The sequence below is a fragment of the Vicugna pacos genome, chromosome 9 (genome assembly GCF_048564905.1).
Source record: "Vicugna pacos chromosome 9, VicPac4, whole genome shotgun sequence".
In the NCBI taxonomy this organism is placed as follows: Eukaryota; Metazoa; Chordata; class Mammalia; order Artiodactyla; family Camelidae; genus Vicugna; species Vicugna pacos.
In genome coordinates, this window is record NC_132995.1 from 59,859,605 (window position 1) to 59,875,297 (window position 15,693).

At 36.8% G+C, this 15,693-nt stretch overlaps 1 protein-coding gene across 2 annotated transcripts in view; it reads right to left on the minus strand.

Annotated features, from left to right (window-relative positions):
• Window positions 1-15,693, minus strand: part of MAGI3 (membrane associated guanylate kinase, WW and PDZ domain containing 3) — a 219,539-nt gene that overhangs the window by 21,863 nt on the left and 181,983 nt on the right. For both annotated transcript variants that reach the window (XM_015247467.3, XM_072967968.1), the window contains exons 12-16: window positions 13,745-13,901; window positions 12,524-12,615; window positions 7,447-7,639; window positions 5,125-5,313; window positions 144-329 (exon numbers count right to left, since the gene is read on the minus strand). In XM_015247467.3, the coding sequence (XP_015102953.3) occupies window positions 144-329; window positions 5,125-5,313; window positions 7,447-7,639; window positions 12,524-12,615; window positions 13,745-13,901 (817 nt within the window). The remainder of the gene's footprint in view (window positions 1-143; window positions 330-5,124; window positions 5,314-7,446; window positions 7,640-12,523; window positions 12,616-13,744; window positions 13,902-15,693) is intronic.

The window sequence follows — 15,693 nt, forward strand, 5'->3', positions numbered from 1 at the left end:
AAAGGCAAAAAAATGAGAGTCCAGGGTGAATAAATGGTTCTCTCATTGCAGTGATTCTGGCAATGCTGGAGGAAGCCGCTGCCTTCTGCAGGCTCTGTGTCCCTCATATCAGCGTGGGGAAAGCAGGTTTTCTGGTTCCTTACCTTCTTCAGGAATGACTGTTAGTGTGACAGTGACACCGGCATCTTTGATCAGCTGAACAATGTTGTCATGGGACAATTCAACAATGGACTGTCCATTCACAGCAGAGATATGATCTCCAACTTTCAGCTTTCCACAGCGATCAGCTGGACTTCCTTCTATGACCCGGCCAATTTTATGAGGAATAACTATGGAGGAAAAAAAAAACCTAGGTTTTTAAATTATTTAACATATCTGTTAGAGTCGAATTTATCATCATCTTTATCATCAAAAACTCAACATAACAGCAAAGAAAATTCTATAAACATGTATCAAAAAAGCACCACGTGTGATCAGCCTATCCAAATGCAACTATTTTCATATTGTCCTCCACTCTTTGTCAATATGCATAGATGCTCCTTACATCACTGCAATCATAGCATATAAAACCTCTTTGCTATTTTCCACTTACCATAAACCTTTTTTCCAATTTTTATATTGTCATTCTAATAATGTAGTTTAAATGCTACTGACATCTGTGACACTTATGACATTTTCTGTTTGTCTTTGGCTGTTTAGGCTGCATCATGTTTCTGGCTATTTTAGAAACTGCCCCAATGAGACCATCTTTGGCTCTACTGAAGGGGCATTTACTCCCACAAGGAATCTTGTAAATAAATGCAGTCTGAAATCAAGTTTTGGACTCAGATTGGTCAGAAATCCAGTTATAGTGAAATGACGGATCATTAAAATGCATCATACTTACTTCTGTGGCAAAGTTAATTCCTTTTGTTTATGCCTTTAGAGCTTTTTAAAATTAGAAAAGCTGAGTGGAATTGGAATATTAAATGTTTAACATTAAGATTATTTGGCTTGTGGATAAAATCCTACCCTGAATGCACAAGGCTGAGTCTCAGACGCTTGCAATGCCACCCATGCAGGTCTACTGTATCCCTAGCACAATGCTAAAGGCCTTCTGAGACTATTAAGACACTTCACTGTTATTACGGCTTAAAATGAGTTCTCAGACATCAGGAAACCTTGTCAAAATACCTTTCACCACTTAATAAGGGGCATTTGTATTAAGAAAGAAATGTTCCTTCTACGTTATCTGAGAATTTCTTTGCCTAGGTCAGTAAATTTATCAGGCACTTGGGCTCCTGTTGAATATGGATTGTTACGAATAGGGAAAATTAATATCTTTAAATGGCACTATGATTATGTTTAATTTCCAAAGTAAAATGGGCTCCTCACTAGTATTTCTGAATTATATCTAGGTGAATGTCAGGGACATTTTAATAGATCTTCATTTGGACTGGAAGTTATTCTTAGCGATGATTTATGTCCTCATGGACAGTGAGCGCCATCCCTTGGCTCTTCTAGGGTTATACAGTGGGAAATTTTAACTGAAAAAAGAGGAAGTCAAGGTTGGAAGCAAGTGCCTTTTAGCTCTGAATTATATTGAGTATTTATTATACCTTTTTCCTGATAAACACAGGACTAGACAAGCTCCAGGCAGGATGGGCTGGTTTCCTGACAGTACCACAGGTGGCACATCAGAAACACGTGGTGAATCACACAGTGGCCCTGTGGTGACCTTCTGAATCAGTATCTTAGTTATTCTCCTTCTTAGAAGAGATTTACTTGTACACAGTGTTCATTCCAGATCCCCTGAGAAGAAAATCATTTAGCTCCTCAGCACACCTGTGAAAGGGGTTTGTTCGGCCTTGGGAAAGCATCAAACAGAATTAACCACTGAAGTCCCAGTGGTTCCTTCTCATCATGTGAGCAGTGTGGTCAAAGGGGATTGGCAGATCTTGGTACAGAACTCCCAGAAGGGTGAGTTGTCGAGGTTAGGGAAGGTCAAAGTGGTTGGACTGTTATTGACTTCGTATTTATAACAGCACCACCAAAAGAGTTAAAAATAGCAAACTTCCGAACATTCTCTGAATAGACTTTTCAAGCTAACTGCTCAGACTACACTCGGCTAAGGAAAAGTCTGAAGTCCTATATACAAATTCTATAGGCATTTGCCATACAGCTAAGTTGGCTTTATCCGTCTCCATTCATCTGTGGCCTAAATCTGTCTCACCGTCTGACTTGTCCAGCTGCTGAGATCTCTTTAGTGCTCTTAAATATTTCTTTTCAGGAAAAGAAAGGACAGTAAATGGCAATGTCCCTTTCTCAAAGAAATCCTCTGCAACCAGAACTGAAAAGTACATGATAAGAGAAACACTAAAGCCTCTGAAGTATTGGCAAAGCAAGAACTAGCCAAGTCCTTTTTCCTCTTCAACAGAGGTCTTTTCTAAGTACTCCGTTCACTTGGCACTGACACAAACTGCGTCCAGGGCAAGGGATGCGGAACCTGGATCCCTGATCTTTGAAAAAGTCACTGGTAGAGGATCTCAGGGTTTTATAACTGGTAGTAGAGATGCTACTGGGAACTCTTCTAGTGACAAATGTCAGCAGAAAATACATTTCATCAGACTGAAAAAAAGACCCACTTATACTGTGCAGAATACCACCCTACACCAAGACAAGGTCCACAAAGAATGATCTATTCTGACAGACAGGTTTCTCGACTTTTTACCTGCGTTAACTCTTTTCTAAACCCAACTTTTGCTGGTATGCAATCTGCAGCAACTGCTCAGTCTCCGAGCAAAAGTTCCTCATTCAAGCTTACCCCGGAAACCTCCGAGCTATACGAGATAAATGGAGTTCCAAGAAGAATGCTTTCAGGGCTCAGAATTTTGTGAGATTATTAACTAGCACTTCAGTGAAATTATGAATTCTGGTTTTTCACCATGACTGAAAATCTCAAGTACTTTGTATAAAATTCACTGACAACCTAAGCCTAATTTACCATTCAGGCTGATAATTAATGAGCTGCAAATACTCATTTCCTGCCACACATTAGCTGCTGCCTCAATCTTACATTTTAATTGGGCTTTCTTTCCCATCTCATTACTCAAATATTGATAAACTTTTAAAAGTTTCTTTAAAAAAAAAGGTCAAGAGGCAGTGACAGTTTTATAAATAATGATGTTGACAATGGTAGGAGAAGCCACAACAAGCCACAGCAGCTAACATTCCCTGCAGGTCCAGGCACAGGGCTTCACGTGCGTTATCTCCTTTCATCCTCACATACATATGAGACAAGAAGTGTTATCATCATCCTCATTTCCCGGGGGAAACCAGAGCTCTTGGAGGGTAAGTAATCTGCCCAAGATCAGACAGCTATTAAAAGACATAAGCAGGTCTAGAATCCAAGTCTGTCTGATTACAAAGCCCAGCACTTAATGACACTATCTTATACAGAGATTTAGCATCTATGGTCTGCAAAACCATCAAAAGAGTAAGAAAAAATTTAAACAAGTATATAAATATTTTTAAATTTTGTATATAAGCAAATAAATATAATACACACAAAAATATATTTAATATATAATGTATTAAAATTTAATAAGACAAAGTTTAAATAGAACAAATGTAAAAATATGTTAAGTATATTTATGTGACACAAGTTATTTTGCTGAATTCCCCTTATCTCTTAGTTTTACCGTGAACACTAGACTCTCCCCTAGTCTTTGTGGTGCTAGGGAAGGGGTATCTTCAACACAAAAAGTGGTTAGCATGTATCACACGGAGTAATAATCTTTCACTATTTCTGTTACTCTAAATGCATGGGATTATTGCATGACATTAGAATGAGAATATGATTATCTAAAATGGTTATTTGTTTTTGAAATACCGATTTCCAATGATACAACATAAAATCCACCTACAAGCTGCTTCCTTTCATTTTTCTGACACAGGCCACATAATCATCCTCACAGCATCAGTGACAGTTCCAGTTCCAAGCGTTACCATAGCAACTGCTTTTGGAAAATGGAAACTAGTATCAGTGAGCAGTGACCTGATACTATAGTAATAACTCATCCATGTCACAGAATCTTCTTCCTGTACACACTGGCATTAATTTTAGCAAGGTTTCTTTTGTAAATTGGTTTGGCTCACAACACCTGCCTGAAAGTGTTTCCTTTTTTCACTAATGTTTTAGTGACTATCTAGGCTAAAAGGATCTCACTACCCAAGATATAACCAAACTCACTGGCAAAGGCAAGAGCACATTTTCATGTGGTCAAAGATTTGAATCATTTGGCTTGGAAAAATAAAGACACCAGACAAACATGACACACCAGTATCAACTTGCTGGCTCTCATCGTATGTTCATTTGGATTTTATAATTATATTTAAAGATAATTTTTTTCTTAGAAACATAAAGACACGACAAATATTTAGTTTGCTGAATCATAACAGCCCTGAATATATTAGAGGTAATTCCTCCTTTGTTGAGGGAATTAATATATATATTCACCCTTCTCAGATGACAATATTCTGTCAAACTAGGTTCAGGGTATTTAGGTTAATTTTTAAAGGGTCTGACAAAATTTTTACCTTTTAATGAAGCATGTAAAGTAAGAATGCCTCATCATTCAAGAAGGTTGCTTTATAGCTGGAAGATAGCAATTTTTATTAAATGACATGAAAGGACCATTTAAGACATATTTGGGTCAAGATTTTTCTGCTAATCTGTTTTGTTTCTTCTCAGCCACTTCTAGCATTTAATTCATTTCTGCATACATGATTTCTCCTAATTAAAAAAAAATCCTATGCCCCCCAAATTTAAAAAAAATTCAGCACTGTTTTTCTTTCAGTAAATCAGTAAGGTCACATCCCTAATATACTGCTGCAGTATAATCCTGATGCAAACTAAGCTACTGAGACTTATTTTACAAAATCTGAGATGATAGATAAACCGAAGCCTGGAAGGCTTGATTCAGATTATCTAATTTTGAAAGGTAAAGAGAATATGCAGCATTTTAATAAAAGGTAAGTCTCTAAGGCAATTTACACATGATTCCTATTAGTTTCATAAACCCCAGTGGGAGACTCAGAAAACTACAAATGTAAAGAGGGGCAATGGGACATGGGAGCCCTTACCTCCTGGAGGTGGCTTGTTTTTGGAAGTGAGAATGACAAAGCCAAATCCTTCATTTTCTTTTCGTTGCAAGACAACATCATACGCTTCCTGGGGAGCAGGCCTGGCTGGGACCTCTGCTCGGTTCAGGCGGGGAGAACCATTCTGGGCTGAAAGGAAGGCTTGAGAGCTGTCATCCTCAGGTTGTTTCTCTATAATAAACATGATCAATTTTGATATTTCGGGAACATCATAATTTTTGATAACTAAAGCGTTTTTGTGCTAAGCCTTTGACAAGCAAGTTTAGATTCTAATAACATAAAAGAAAAGCCGTGCCCCACCCAAGTGAGCTCTGGATATAATCTGAGTACAGATGTAGGCAGCAGCAGGCCATCTGACTTCTTAAATACTCTCTCTCTAAGTGCATAATTGGAAAAATATAAAATGTTATCTCACTTTAAAGGAAGTTTTTCATAGCTTCTGTGAAATTTGATAGTTAAAAAAAATTCTTGAAATTGTTTTCAATCCAGCAGGGTTTTAACCGTGGCCAGTAAGTTTTCAAAAAGTTGATAATGAGAAAGAACACAGTAAACTTCCTTATAAAGTCAACTTTAAATATAATTTAATGCAGTGACTGACATTTATGACGTCTGGGAGGTCACTGCATCGGGACAGAGATGCTGCCCATTATGGGTTGAGACCAGTCTGCCATTGATGCAGAATTTATCTTTTACAATGTGTTTTACAACCGCAGTTGCCTGATCGATGATACCAGATGGGTTAACCATTAGCAATTCTTGGGTATATAACAAGCCGTCCACGTGAAAAGCTAACTCTCCTAGGCATCCATTAGGTCACATGGAATCTCCAGTAAATGAGCAGTTACCCTATACCTTTTTCTCCCATTCAAGGATAACATCAGAATTTGAGAAAGAATGACACAAATTAGTTCCTATTGATTAAAAAAAAAAGGCATCAAATTTGGTGCCATAATTTGATATAAACCATCCTTAACAACAACCACAATATACTGCCACTGGTGACTATGCATTTACAAGGCTTCTTTGGCTCAAAATCTATGTGATACCGAGAATCTGTTTTTGAACCTCAACAAAGTGTCACCGATATCCAATCATTAACAAAAAATAAAGGTTCTTTTTGATATAATGCATGGTTAGAATGAATTAGCTAAAATGCTTCCAATATAACAAACTACAGACTTCATGATGCTTTCCAGGAGAGAGCCAACTCTAGTTGTGTAACATACATAAAACACATTTTTTTACTCTATGCAGTTATGTTCTGATTCCAGCACAACCAAACAGAGGCAACACTGCACTAAATCTGTATGCATCTCGGAATCCCTGATATTTACAGAAAGAGGTGGGTCTTTACTTTGGATGTTGCAATCAAAAACACAGAGCCTCATTTTTAGGCATAATGTAAATATTAACCAAGTCTACAAACATTTATTTTTCATGTCCATTCTGTGCCAGGCAGGCATTCTTCTAAGTACTGGGGATACAGCACATAATCAAATGGACAAAAATTCCAGCCTTCATGAGGCTTACATTCTTGTGGTGCCACAAGGCTGTCTTAAAATTTTTTAAGTGGCAAGAATTCACTTCTAAAAATTTCTACTTAATATTCACAAAGCTACCGAAGAGAAAAATACAAGAGATTTTCACATCCTAGTGTAATGGTTTAGACCCAGGGTCTGTGATTAAATTACTTGTTTTAATCCCTGTCCTACTACTTACCAGCTACGTGTTTCTCAACATTTCTGGAACTAGAAAAGTGACAGTGTTTACTAGAAAAGTGACAATGTTGTAAAGAGTAAGTAAAAAAAATCCATACACCTGGGACGCAGTAAGCACTCAATAAATGTTAAATCATATTATACTAAAACTGAAAACTCCTCAAGTAGAAACATTCTGCCCTCTTTGAATATTTAGGATTTCATCAGAACCAAAATCTTTTGATATTCTGCTAATGGGATATCTTGGTATGACTAAATAACTGTGTACCTGTTTTTAAGAAAACAGACTTAACCCGATACTCTGATCTATAACACCACATTGGCAAAATTCATCAATAAATTCATAAAATCTTAATACAGAGACCCCAAATTTATTTCTCTTTTTTGAGAGTAATAGTACTATTTCTGAATCCCTTTGCCCTTACATGGCCTTCCACAGGAAGGCCCTGGATCATACTAAATGGGTTACCTCATACACTATTAAACATAATAAACCTCCCCTCCGCCACTTCAAAAAAAAAAAAAAAGTGGACTAAGTGTCTTCATTTCTATTTTAACTTCTCAGAGCAGGAACAGGTTCACATACCACCATAGAAGATCTTTCTTCTGACCGTTAATAACACGTGGCCATTTCGAGCAGCAGTCGTCATTAGATCTAGGACTTGTTTGTGTGATTTCCCTTTAACAGGAATTCCATCAATGCACATCAGCTCATCAGCTGCACGCAGCCGACCATCTTTCTCAGCTGCACCCAGAGGAATGATGGCCCCAATGTATATCTGATAAGATATAAAGTGTAGGCTGGTCTGTACAGTCTACTACGATCTATAAAGATCTTTAACCACTAAGTTAAGGACTTCCTGACTCAGTATTGTGCAAATCAACAGATTTTTGCAATTCAGCATGAGAACAGTTACATTCTAGAAAGGCGAAATTTTAGAAATTGACCATTCTCCAAATAGTACTTCAAATAACCACACCATGTAATCTCTTCTGGATCCTCTGGGCTGGGTACAAAAAGGACAGAAAATACAAAGTGGTTCAATAACTTAAAAAGTACCCCTATCACCTCCATCACTACTATAAAACAGAAACATTAAACTCAGAAAATAAAATTCTGTAGAGTAGCAACTAAATGTAAGGTCCACTGAACGTCATTAGGAAAGATCTGTATGCTGTTACAGCAACTGGGATACTTCTTATAATTCTCTGATCACATAAGGCTATCAGTACAAGTTTAATAAGAGAGAAATATTTCCTATTCCTAAATTATAAAGCAGTAAATATTTTAAGGGAACAGAGTGACCTAAGATTTACTTGCATCTAGGTGAAAAGATCTACTTCATTCTGTTTGCCAGCAATTAGAATCCTACAGTTAGGTAATCCTAAACGTTTGGGCTAGTTTCAGAGCTGCTAAAACTTGACATTTAAGAGATGACAAAAATGAAAGCATTTCTTCTAATATCAGGAACAAGACAAGGATGCCCACTCATGCACTTTTTTTCAACATAGTATTGGAAGTCCTAGCCACAGCAGTCTGACAAGAAAAAGAAATAAAAGGAATCCAAATTGGAAAGGAAGACATAAGACTGTCACTGTTTGCAGATGACATGATACTATACATAGAAAATCCTAAAGACACCACCAGAAAACTACTAGAGCTCACCAATGAATTCAGTAAAATCGCAGTATACAAAATTAATATACAGAAATCTGTTACATTTCTATACACTAACAACAAAATATCAAAATGAGAAATTAAGGAAACAATCCCTTTTACCACCATATTAAAAAGAATAGAACACTTAGGAATAAACCTACCAAAGGAGGCAAAAAGACCTGCACTGTGAAAACTATAAGTCACTGATGAAAGAAATTGAAGATGATACAACAGATGGAAAGATATACCATCTTCTTGGATTAGAAGAACTAATGTTGTTAAAATGAACATACTACCCAGGATAGTCTACAGATTCAATGCAATTCTTATCAAAATACCAAGGACATTTTTTATAGAACTAGAACAAAACATTTTAAAATTTGTATGGAAACACAAAAGACCCTGAATAGCCAAAACAATCTTGAGAAAGAAGAATGGAGCTACAAGAATCATGTTCCCTGACTTCATGCTCCAGTAATCAAAATAGTATGGTAATGGAACAAAAACAGACACATAGATCAATGGAACAGAACAGAAAGCCCCAAAACAGTCCTAAAATTTATATAAAATCACAAAAGACCCAGTATTGCCAAAGCAATACTGAACAACAAGAGTGAAGCTGGAAGAATAACTCTCCCAAACTTCAGACAATACTATAGAGCTACAGTAATCAAAACAGTTTGATATTGGCACAAAAACAGACATATGGATCAATGGAACAGAACAGACAGCCTAGAAATAAACCCACACATCTATGGTCAATTAATTTTCGACAAAGGAAGCAAGAATATACAATGGAGAAAAGACAGTCTCTTCAACGAGTGGTGTTGGGAACGCTGGACAGCTGCATGTAAATAAATGAAGTTAGAACACTCACTCACACCAAGCACAAAAATAAACTCAAAATGGCTTAAAGACTTAAACATAAGACATCATAACCTCCTAGAAGAAAACATAAGCAAAACATTTTCTGACATAAATCTTAGCAATGTTCTCCTAGGGAAGTCTACCAAGGCAATAGAAATAAAAGCACAAATAAACAAATCGGAGCTAATTAAACTTAAAAGCTTTTGCACAGCAAAGGAAACCATAAGCAAAACAAAAAGACAATCTACGGAATGGGAAAAAATATTTGCAAATAATGTGACTGACAAGGGCTTAATTTTCAGAATATACAAACAGCTTACACAACTCAGTAACAAAAAAGCAAAACACTCAAAAAGATGGGCAGAAAATCCAAACAAATATTTCCCTAGTAAAGAGATACAAATGGCCAATGGGCACATGAAAAAAATTCTCAGTATCGTTAGTTACCAGAGAAATGCAAATCAAAACTGGCATGAGGTATCACCTCACACCAGTCAGAATGGCCATCGATAAAAAGTCTACAAATGATAAATGCTGGAAAGGGTGTGGAAAAAAGGGAAGCCTCCTACAATGCTGGTGGGATTGTAGTTTGGTGCAGCCATTATGGAAAACAGTTTGAGGATTCCTTACAAAACTGAAAATAGACTTACCATATGATCTAGTAACACCACTCCTGGGCATGTATCTGGAGGGAACTCTAATTTGAAAAAGTACATGCACCCCAATGTTCATAGCAGCACTATTTACAATAGCCAAGACACAGAAGCAACCTAAATGGCCACTGACAGATGACTGGATAAAGAAGTTGTCCACACATACATATATGTATATATACATACACATATACATATACATACAATGGAACACTACTCAGCCTAAAAAAAGAATAAAATAATGCCATTTGCAGCAACATCAATGGACTTGGAGATTGTCATTCTAAGTGAAGTAAGCCAGAAAGAGAAAGAAGAATACCATATGATATCACTTATATGTGGAATAAAAAAAAAAAGGACACAAATGAACTTATTTACAAAACAGATTCACAGACATAGAAAACAAACTTGCGGTCACCAGGGGAAAGGGAGTGAGGAGGGATATACTGGGAGTTCGGGATTTGAAGACACTAACTACTATGTACAAAATAGATGAAAAACAAGGCCCTACTATACAGCACAGGAAACTATGTTCAATACCTTGTAATGGCCTATAATGAAAAGAATATGAAAATGAATATATATATATATGTATATATGTATAAATGAATCACTATGCCGTACTCCAGAAATTAACATAACTTTGTAAATCGACTATACTTCAATAAAAAACAAACAAACCCACAAAAAACAAAAACAAACAAACAAAAAAGCCCAGAAACAAATCCAAACACTTACGGTCAGTCAATCTACAGAAAAGAGACAAGAATATATAACAGAGAAAAGACAGTCTCTTCATGGGAGGAGGTGAGTTTAGTATCCTACCATGCCATGCTGGATCATACCTCCCTCAGACCAGTCATGTTTCCCTTGATTATTTCTAATGGTTGATGTAGTTTTTTAAGATGTAGTTTATTGCTTCCTACTTTGTTATAGTGCAATATCCCTGATGAACTAAGATGCAAAAATTCTCAACAAAACATTAGCAAATCGAATTTAAAAATACATTTAAAGGACCATACACCATGATCAAGTGGGATTTATTCCAAGGATGCAAGAATGGTTCAATATCCACAAATCAATCAGTGGGATACACCAAATTAACAAAATGAAGGATAAAAATCATATGATAATCTCAATAGATGCAGAAAAAACATTCGACAAAATTCAGCATCCATTTATAATGATTCTCAACAAAGTGAGTAGAGGGAACATGCCTTAATATAACAAAGGCCATATATGACAAGCCCACAGCTAACGTCATACTCAACGGTAAAAAGCTAAAAGCTTTCCCTCTAAGATCAGGAAGAAGGAAGGAGGCTCACTCTTGCCGCTTTTATTCAACATAGTATTTGGAAGTCCTAGCCATAGCAATTAGGAATGGAATACTACTCAGCCATAAGAAAGAATGAAATTTTGCCAATTGTGACAACATGGATGGACCTTGAGGGCATTATGCTACGTGAAACAAGTCAAAGACAAATGCTACGTAATCTCACTTATATGTGAAATCTAAAAAAGAAAATAAACGAATAAACACAACAAAACTCATAGATACAGAGAACAGAATGGTGAATGGGAAGGGGCCTAGGGGGGTAACTGAAGTGGTTGAAGGGGATCAAGAGGTACAAACTGCCAGTTATGAGTGAGTCATGGCGATGTAATGGGGACTGTGGTAATAATACTATAGTGCATATCTGAAAGCTGCTAAGGGAGTAAATCTTAAAACTTCTTATCACAAGAAAAAAATTTGTAACTTTTTATGGTGATGGATGGTAGCTAAACTTATTGTGATGATCATTTTGCAGTGTATACAAACATCAAGTCATTATGTTGTGCATGTGAAACTAATGTCAATTATACTTGGATAATGAAAAGAAAGAAAAAGAAACAATCAAGGGATTTCACATTTGCCCTGTACAGGGCAACCTGCCTTAAGCTTTATTTGTCTCTGATGATCATTTTAACCATAACCAATACGACTAAGTAGATCAAATGTTCTAGTCAGAAATAGAAGCATGCCATTTTAAGAGAATATTGTTATTCAGCTAACTTCCAAGCATGATAATAACGTAGTCTTTCTTGATATTATGCAAAAAACTTTAAATATGTTCTTAAATTCTAAAAAGCACATTACTCTTTGTCATTCAAACTAAGGGCAAAACAAAAATAAACCCATTATATTTGTTCTCTAAACTAACTGTAAGTGAGAATCCTGTATAAATAAAATTCTAGATTTAAATGCTTTGCAAACATAAACATGTGTTACTCTCCAATTTACAGCTGCCATATTCAGTTTTTACCTAGTTTTAGCCTCAGGTATTATGACACTAACAGAAAGGCAGTTCTTCATATTAATGAAACTGTTAGAGAAAAAATCTTAAAAAAAAAAAAAGAACAGAAAACAAAACTACCATATTTTACCAAATCTCCCCATAGAAGTTTAAACAGGAACAGCCAAATTCCAAAATATTTAAACTTACAGACTGGTCAGGTCCATCTCCTCCCAACACTCTGAAGCCAAACCCTGACTCCTGTTTCCGAAGAAAAACATCCAAATCTTTGGTGTTTGGTGCTAAGGAAAACCAGAAAATAAATATATATAAACATACATACATATAAATATATATATATACACATATACATACATAAAGATAAAGATCTGCAACTGGTTAAATAAGTATGAAGTCAATTATATACAATGTCCATTTTTCCAAGGTAAATTTAGATCTATTTCTAGAATTAAATAAATTTAAAAAATTAAACCTATGTAAATCTATAATTTGACTTTGGAAAACATCTGCCATTAGTAAGAAAATAAGTATGAAAATGAACTTCTGCCTTATGCACACTCTCTTCTCATCATCTCTCAGCTGGACTCCTCTAAGGGACCCACTCTTTGTTTCCTCCTCAGATTGCACACCCCTCTGATTCACCATCCTCCACACTCCTGCCAGGAAAATCTTTCTAAAACACAAGTCCAATCATTTCATGCCCATAGTTAAGAGCACTCTGTGGCTCTCCATCGTGTACATCACTGTCTGCAGCTCCCTCAGATCAGCATAACGCCCTCCACAAGCTACTCCTGCCCGCCCCTCTGGTTTCCCTTGCCAACCAGTCCCGGCTAAACCCAACCACTTGCAGAACTCAGGCCATGCAAGGTCAATGTGCATATGTTACTCCTTTCTTTCTTTCCTTTTTATCTGTCTCATAAACACCTCTCTGTCTTTGAAGACCTCGTTAAAGCTTAACTTCCCAGACGAAGCAGTATCTGGCACTTTCTCCTACACACAGTGGTAAAATTGACCATTTCCTACTTTAGATCCCAAGTCAACCAGTTCACTCTTCTATTACTGCACCTGTCAGGGGCTTATTTGTACTTACTTGCACACTTACTTGATTAGCTATTTGGCTTCCATTTCAGTTTAATCATTTTTTTGGGTGCAGGGCCTATGTAACCTATTACCCCTGTATTCCCATTACCTACTATGATGTCAGGCAGATGGCAGGCACTTAATACATGGTTTTGAAGAAAATAAATGAATGAATGTTGAGTGTAAATGGAAGAAGCCCAGAGTCATATTAAAATGGGAATGAAGGAATAACTCCAACGTGGTTCTGAAAGATGAGAAAGTCCGAGTTTTTAAAAAAAATTCAAATTGATTTTGTTGCATGCTCTCCTAAAACATTCCCCAGCTACTTACGTTTATCTTCATATAAAGTCTTAGACTTCAGGTAGACCTCAGAAGGATCCAGTTTCGGGGATCCTGATCTGATAATGCTGGGTGGGAAAGGCATGGGCTGGGGGATGGGCTCATTTACGGCCTCCAAACTTTCCGAATTTTCCTTTTTATCTGTTTTCTGAAATGGAAAAGGGTCTTCCTCAGTATTTCGAAAAACCAGATGGTTGATGAGTACATAAAAACCGTTGCCTGAACTGGGTATGTCAACTGATTACAGCTGTAGAGGCGGAGGGGTCAAAGCCACAGCACATCTGCAGTCTTCCAGGAATTCCCTTCCACAGCATGTGTATTTGGGTTAGAACACAGTTCACTTAAATTAGAAAAAGTTTATTATGCTCTCAACCAAAAGGCCTTAATTAGCTTATGTTTAAGCAATTCTGCCCTTTTCCCCACCACCAAAGTGCAAATTGACTTTGAAAAGAAGAAAATAGGACTACAACCCAAAGCAGCACTTGTAAGTAAAGCAAGAGGGAGACTCTGAGAGAACACCTCCATACAAGTCTTGATAAACCCCATCTCCCCACTCCCTGAATTTAATTTCCAGTGAAAATGTTTAAGATAATATTCTTTCTAAGAAAATAGAACAGGAAGTGTTAACTCTAATTTGGGTTATAAAGATGACACTGTGAAAACCTCCACAGTCAATTTAAGCATATTACGAACAAAATGCACCATGTCAGGGAATAAGATAAGGGAAAACAGAATAGCATATTTTCATATGATCTCTTTCAGATAGAACTTTTCCCAAATAACAGCCAAGCAAAATGATTTCTTTAATAAAATTTTAAAAAATGAAATCCAATAAATAGCCTAAGAAACTAAATACTATGGTTTTGAGAACAGGTTGTTATACTGAGCTATTAGGAGACAGAGATGATAGATGTTTGTGATAAAATAACGAATGTGACTAGAATGCAGGGGCAGCGGGGGGACAGGCGCTACAAAGTGTTATGCTGGAGGGACCCCTCCCTGACCCAGACCTAGTCAGATGGCAGGGAGACAGGAGCAGTCTCCCTTTTCTCTTGTGTCCTAGAAGAAGTGAGAGGGCATCAGAGACTTTCATCAGTTACAAAGCATTCAGTCACCATGGCTGCACTGGCATCCTTTATAAACAGACATGGTAGTGCAAGAGTTAAAAATGATTACCAGAGGGACCAGAGAAATGGACAAAAATATGGCACAACTTTAACTGAAGAGACAAAAAGAACTTCTGTTCACACCGCATCTAACTGGTACAGTCTATTAAATGCTGCGTGTTTCTTTCCTTTTGATCCATAAAACAGCAAATCTGCAGAGCACCGTATTTGGTGGGCCACAGAGAATTAATCCATTTCATATCTGATGGTCTTTTGTTTAGTAGCCTATGGTTTATGGATATGGAAGACCATCTCTTAGCTTTTAGATGATAGACTCCAAATCATGCAAACTAGAGCTAAATTAGGATATTTACATAATTGTCTTTATAGCCACATCCAGGTAATTGTGGATATTTACGTAGCTACACATGTGTACCCGGCACAGTTTCTTTCATAGCATTATCTGGTGCATCCTTCTTTTCAGATCTTATTCTCTATACAGGTCCTCAAATAGGCTAGTCAGTTATTTAGAAGAATGCCCAACACTGTTTCAAGTCTGAAAGCCTCTCACTTTGATAACAAACAAACTGAGTAGAGTCTACAGTGACTCTAGAAAGTCTTATTTAGTCTTAAACATCAGAAGGTTGTCTTAATGTGGGCATTTACAGTCCCCACGACCTTATGTGCAACTACGACATCTTCTCTTTGTAGATATCTCTGTCTTGTTAGCTATTTCTTCCCCTTGCTCCTCTAAAACAAACATGAAGAAAGTAAAAGGACTGATCAATAGGCACTTTAATGTGTCCACATTTTACTACCTAGAGGACAGAACTA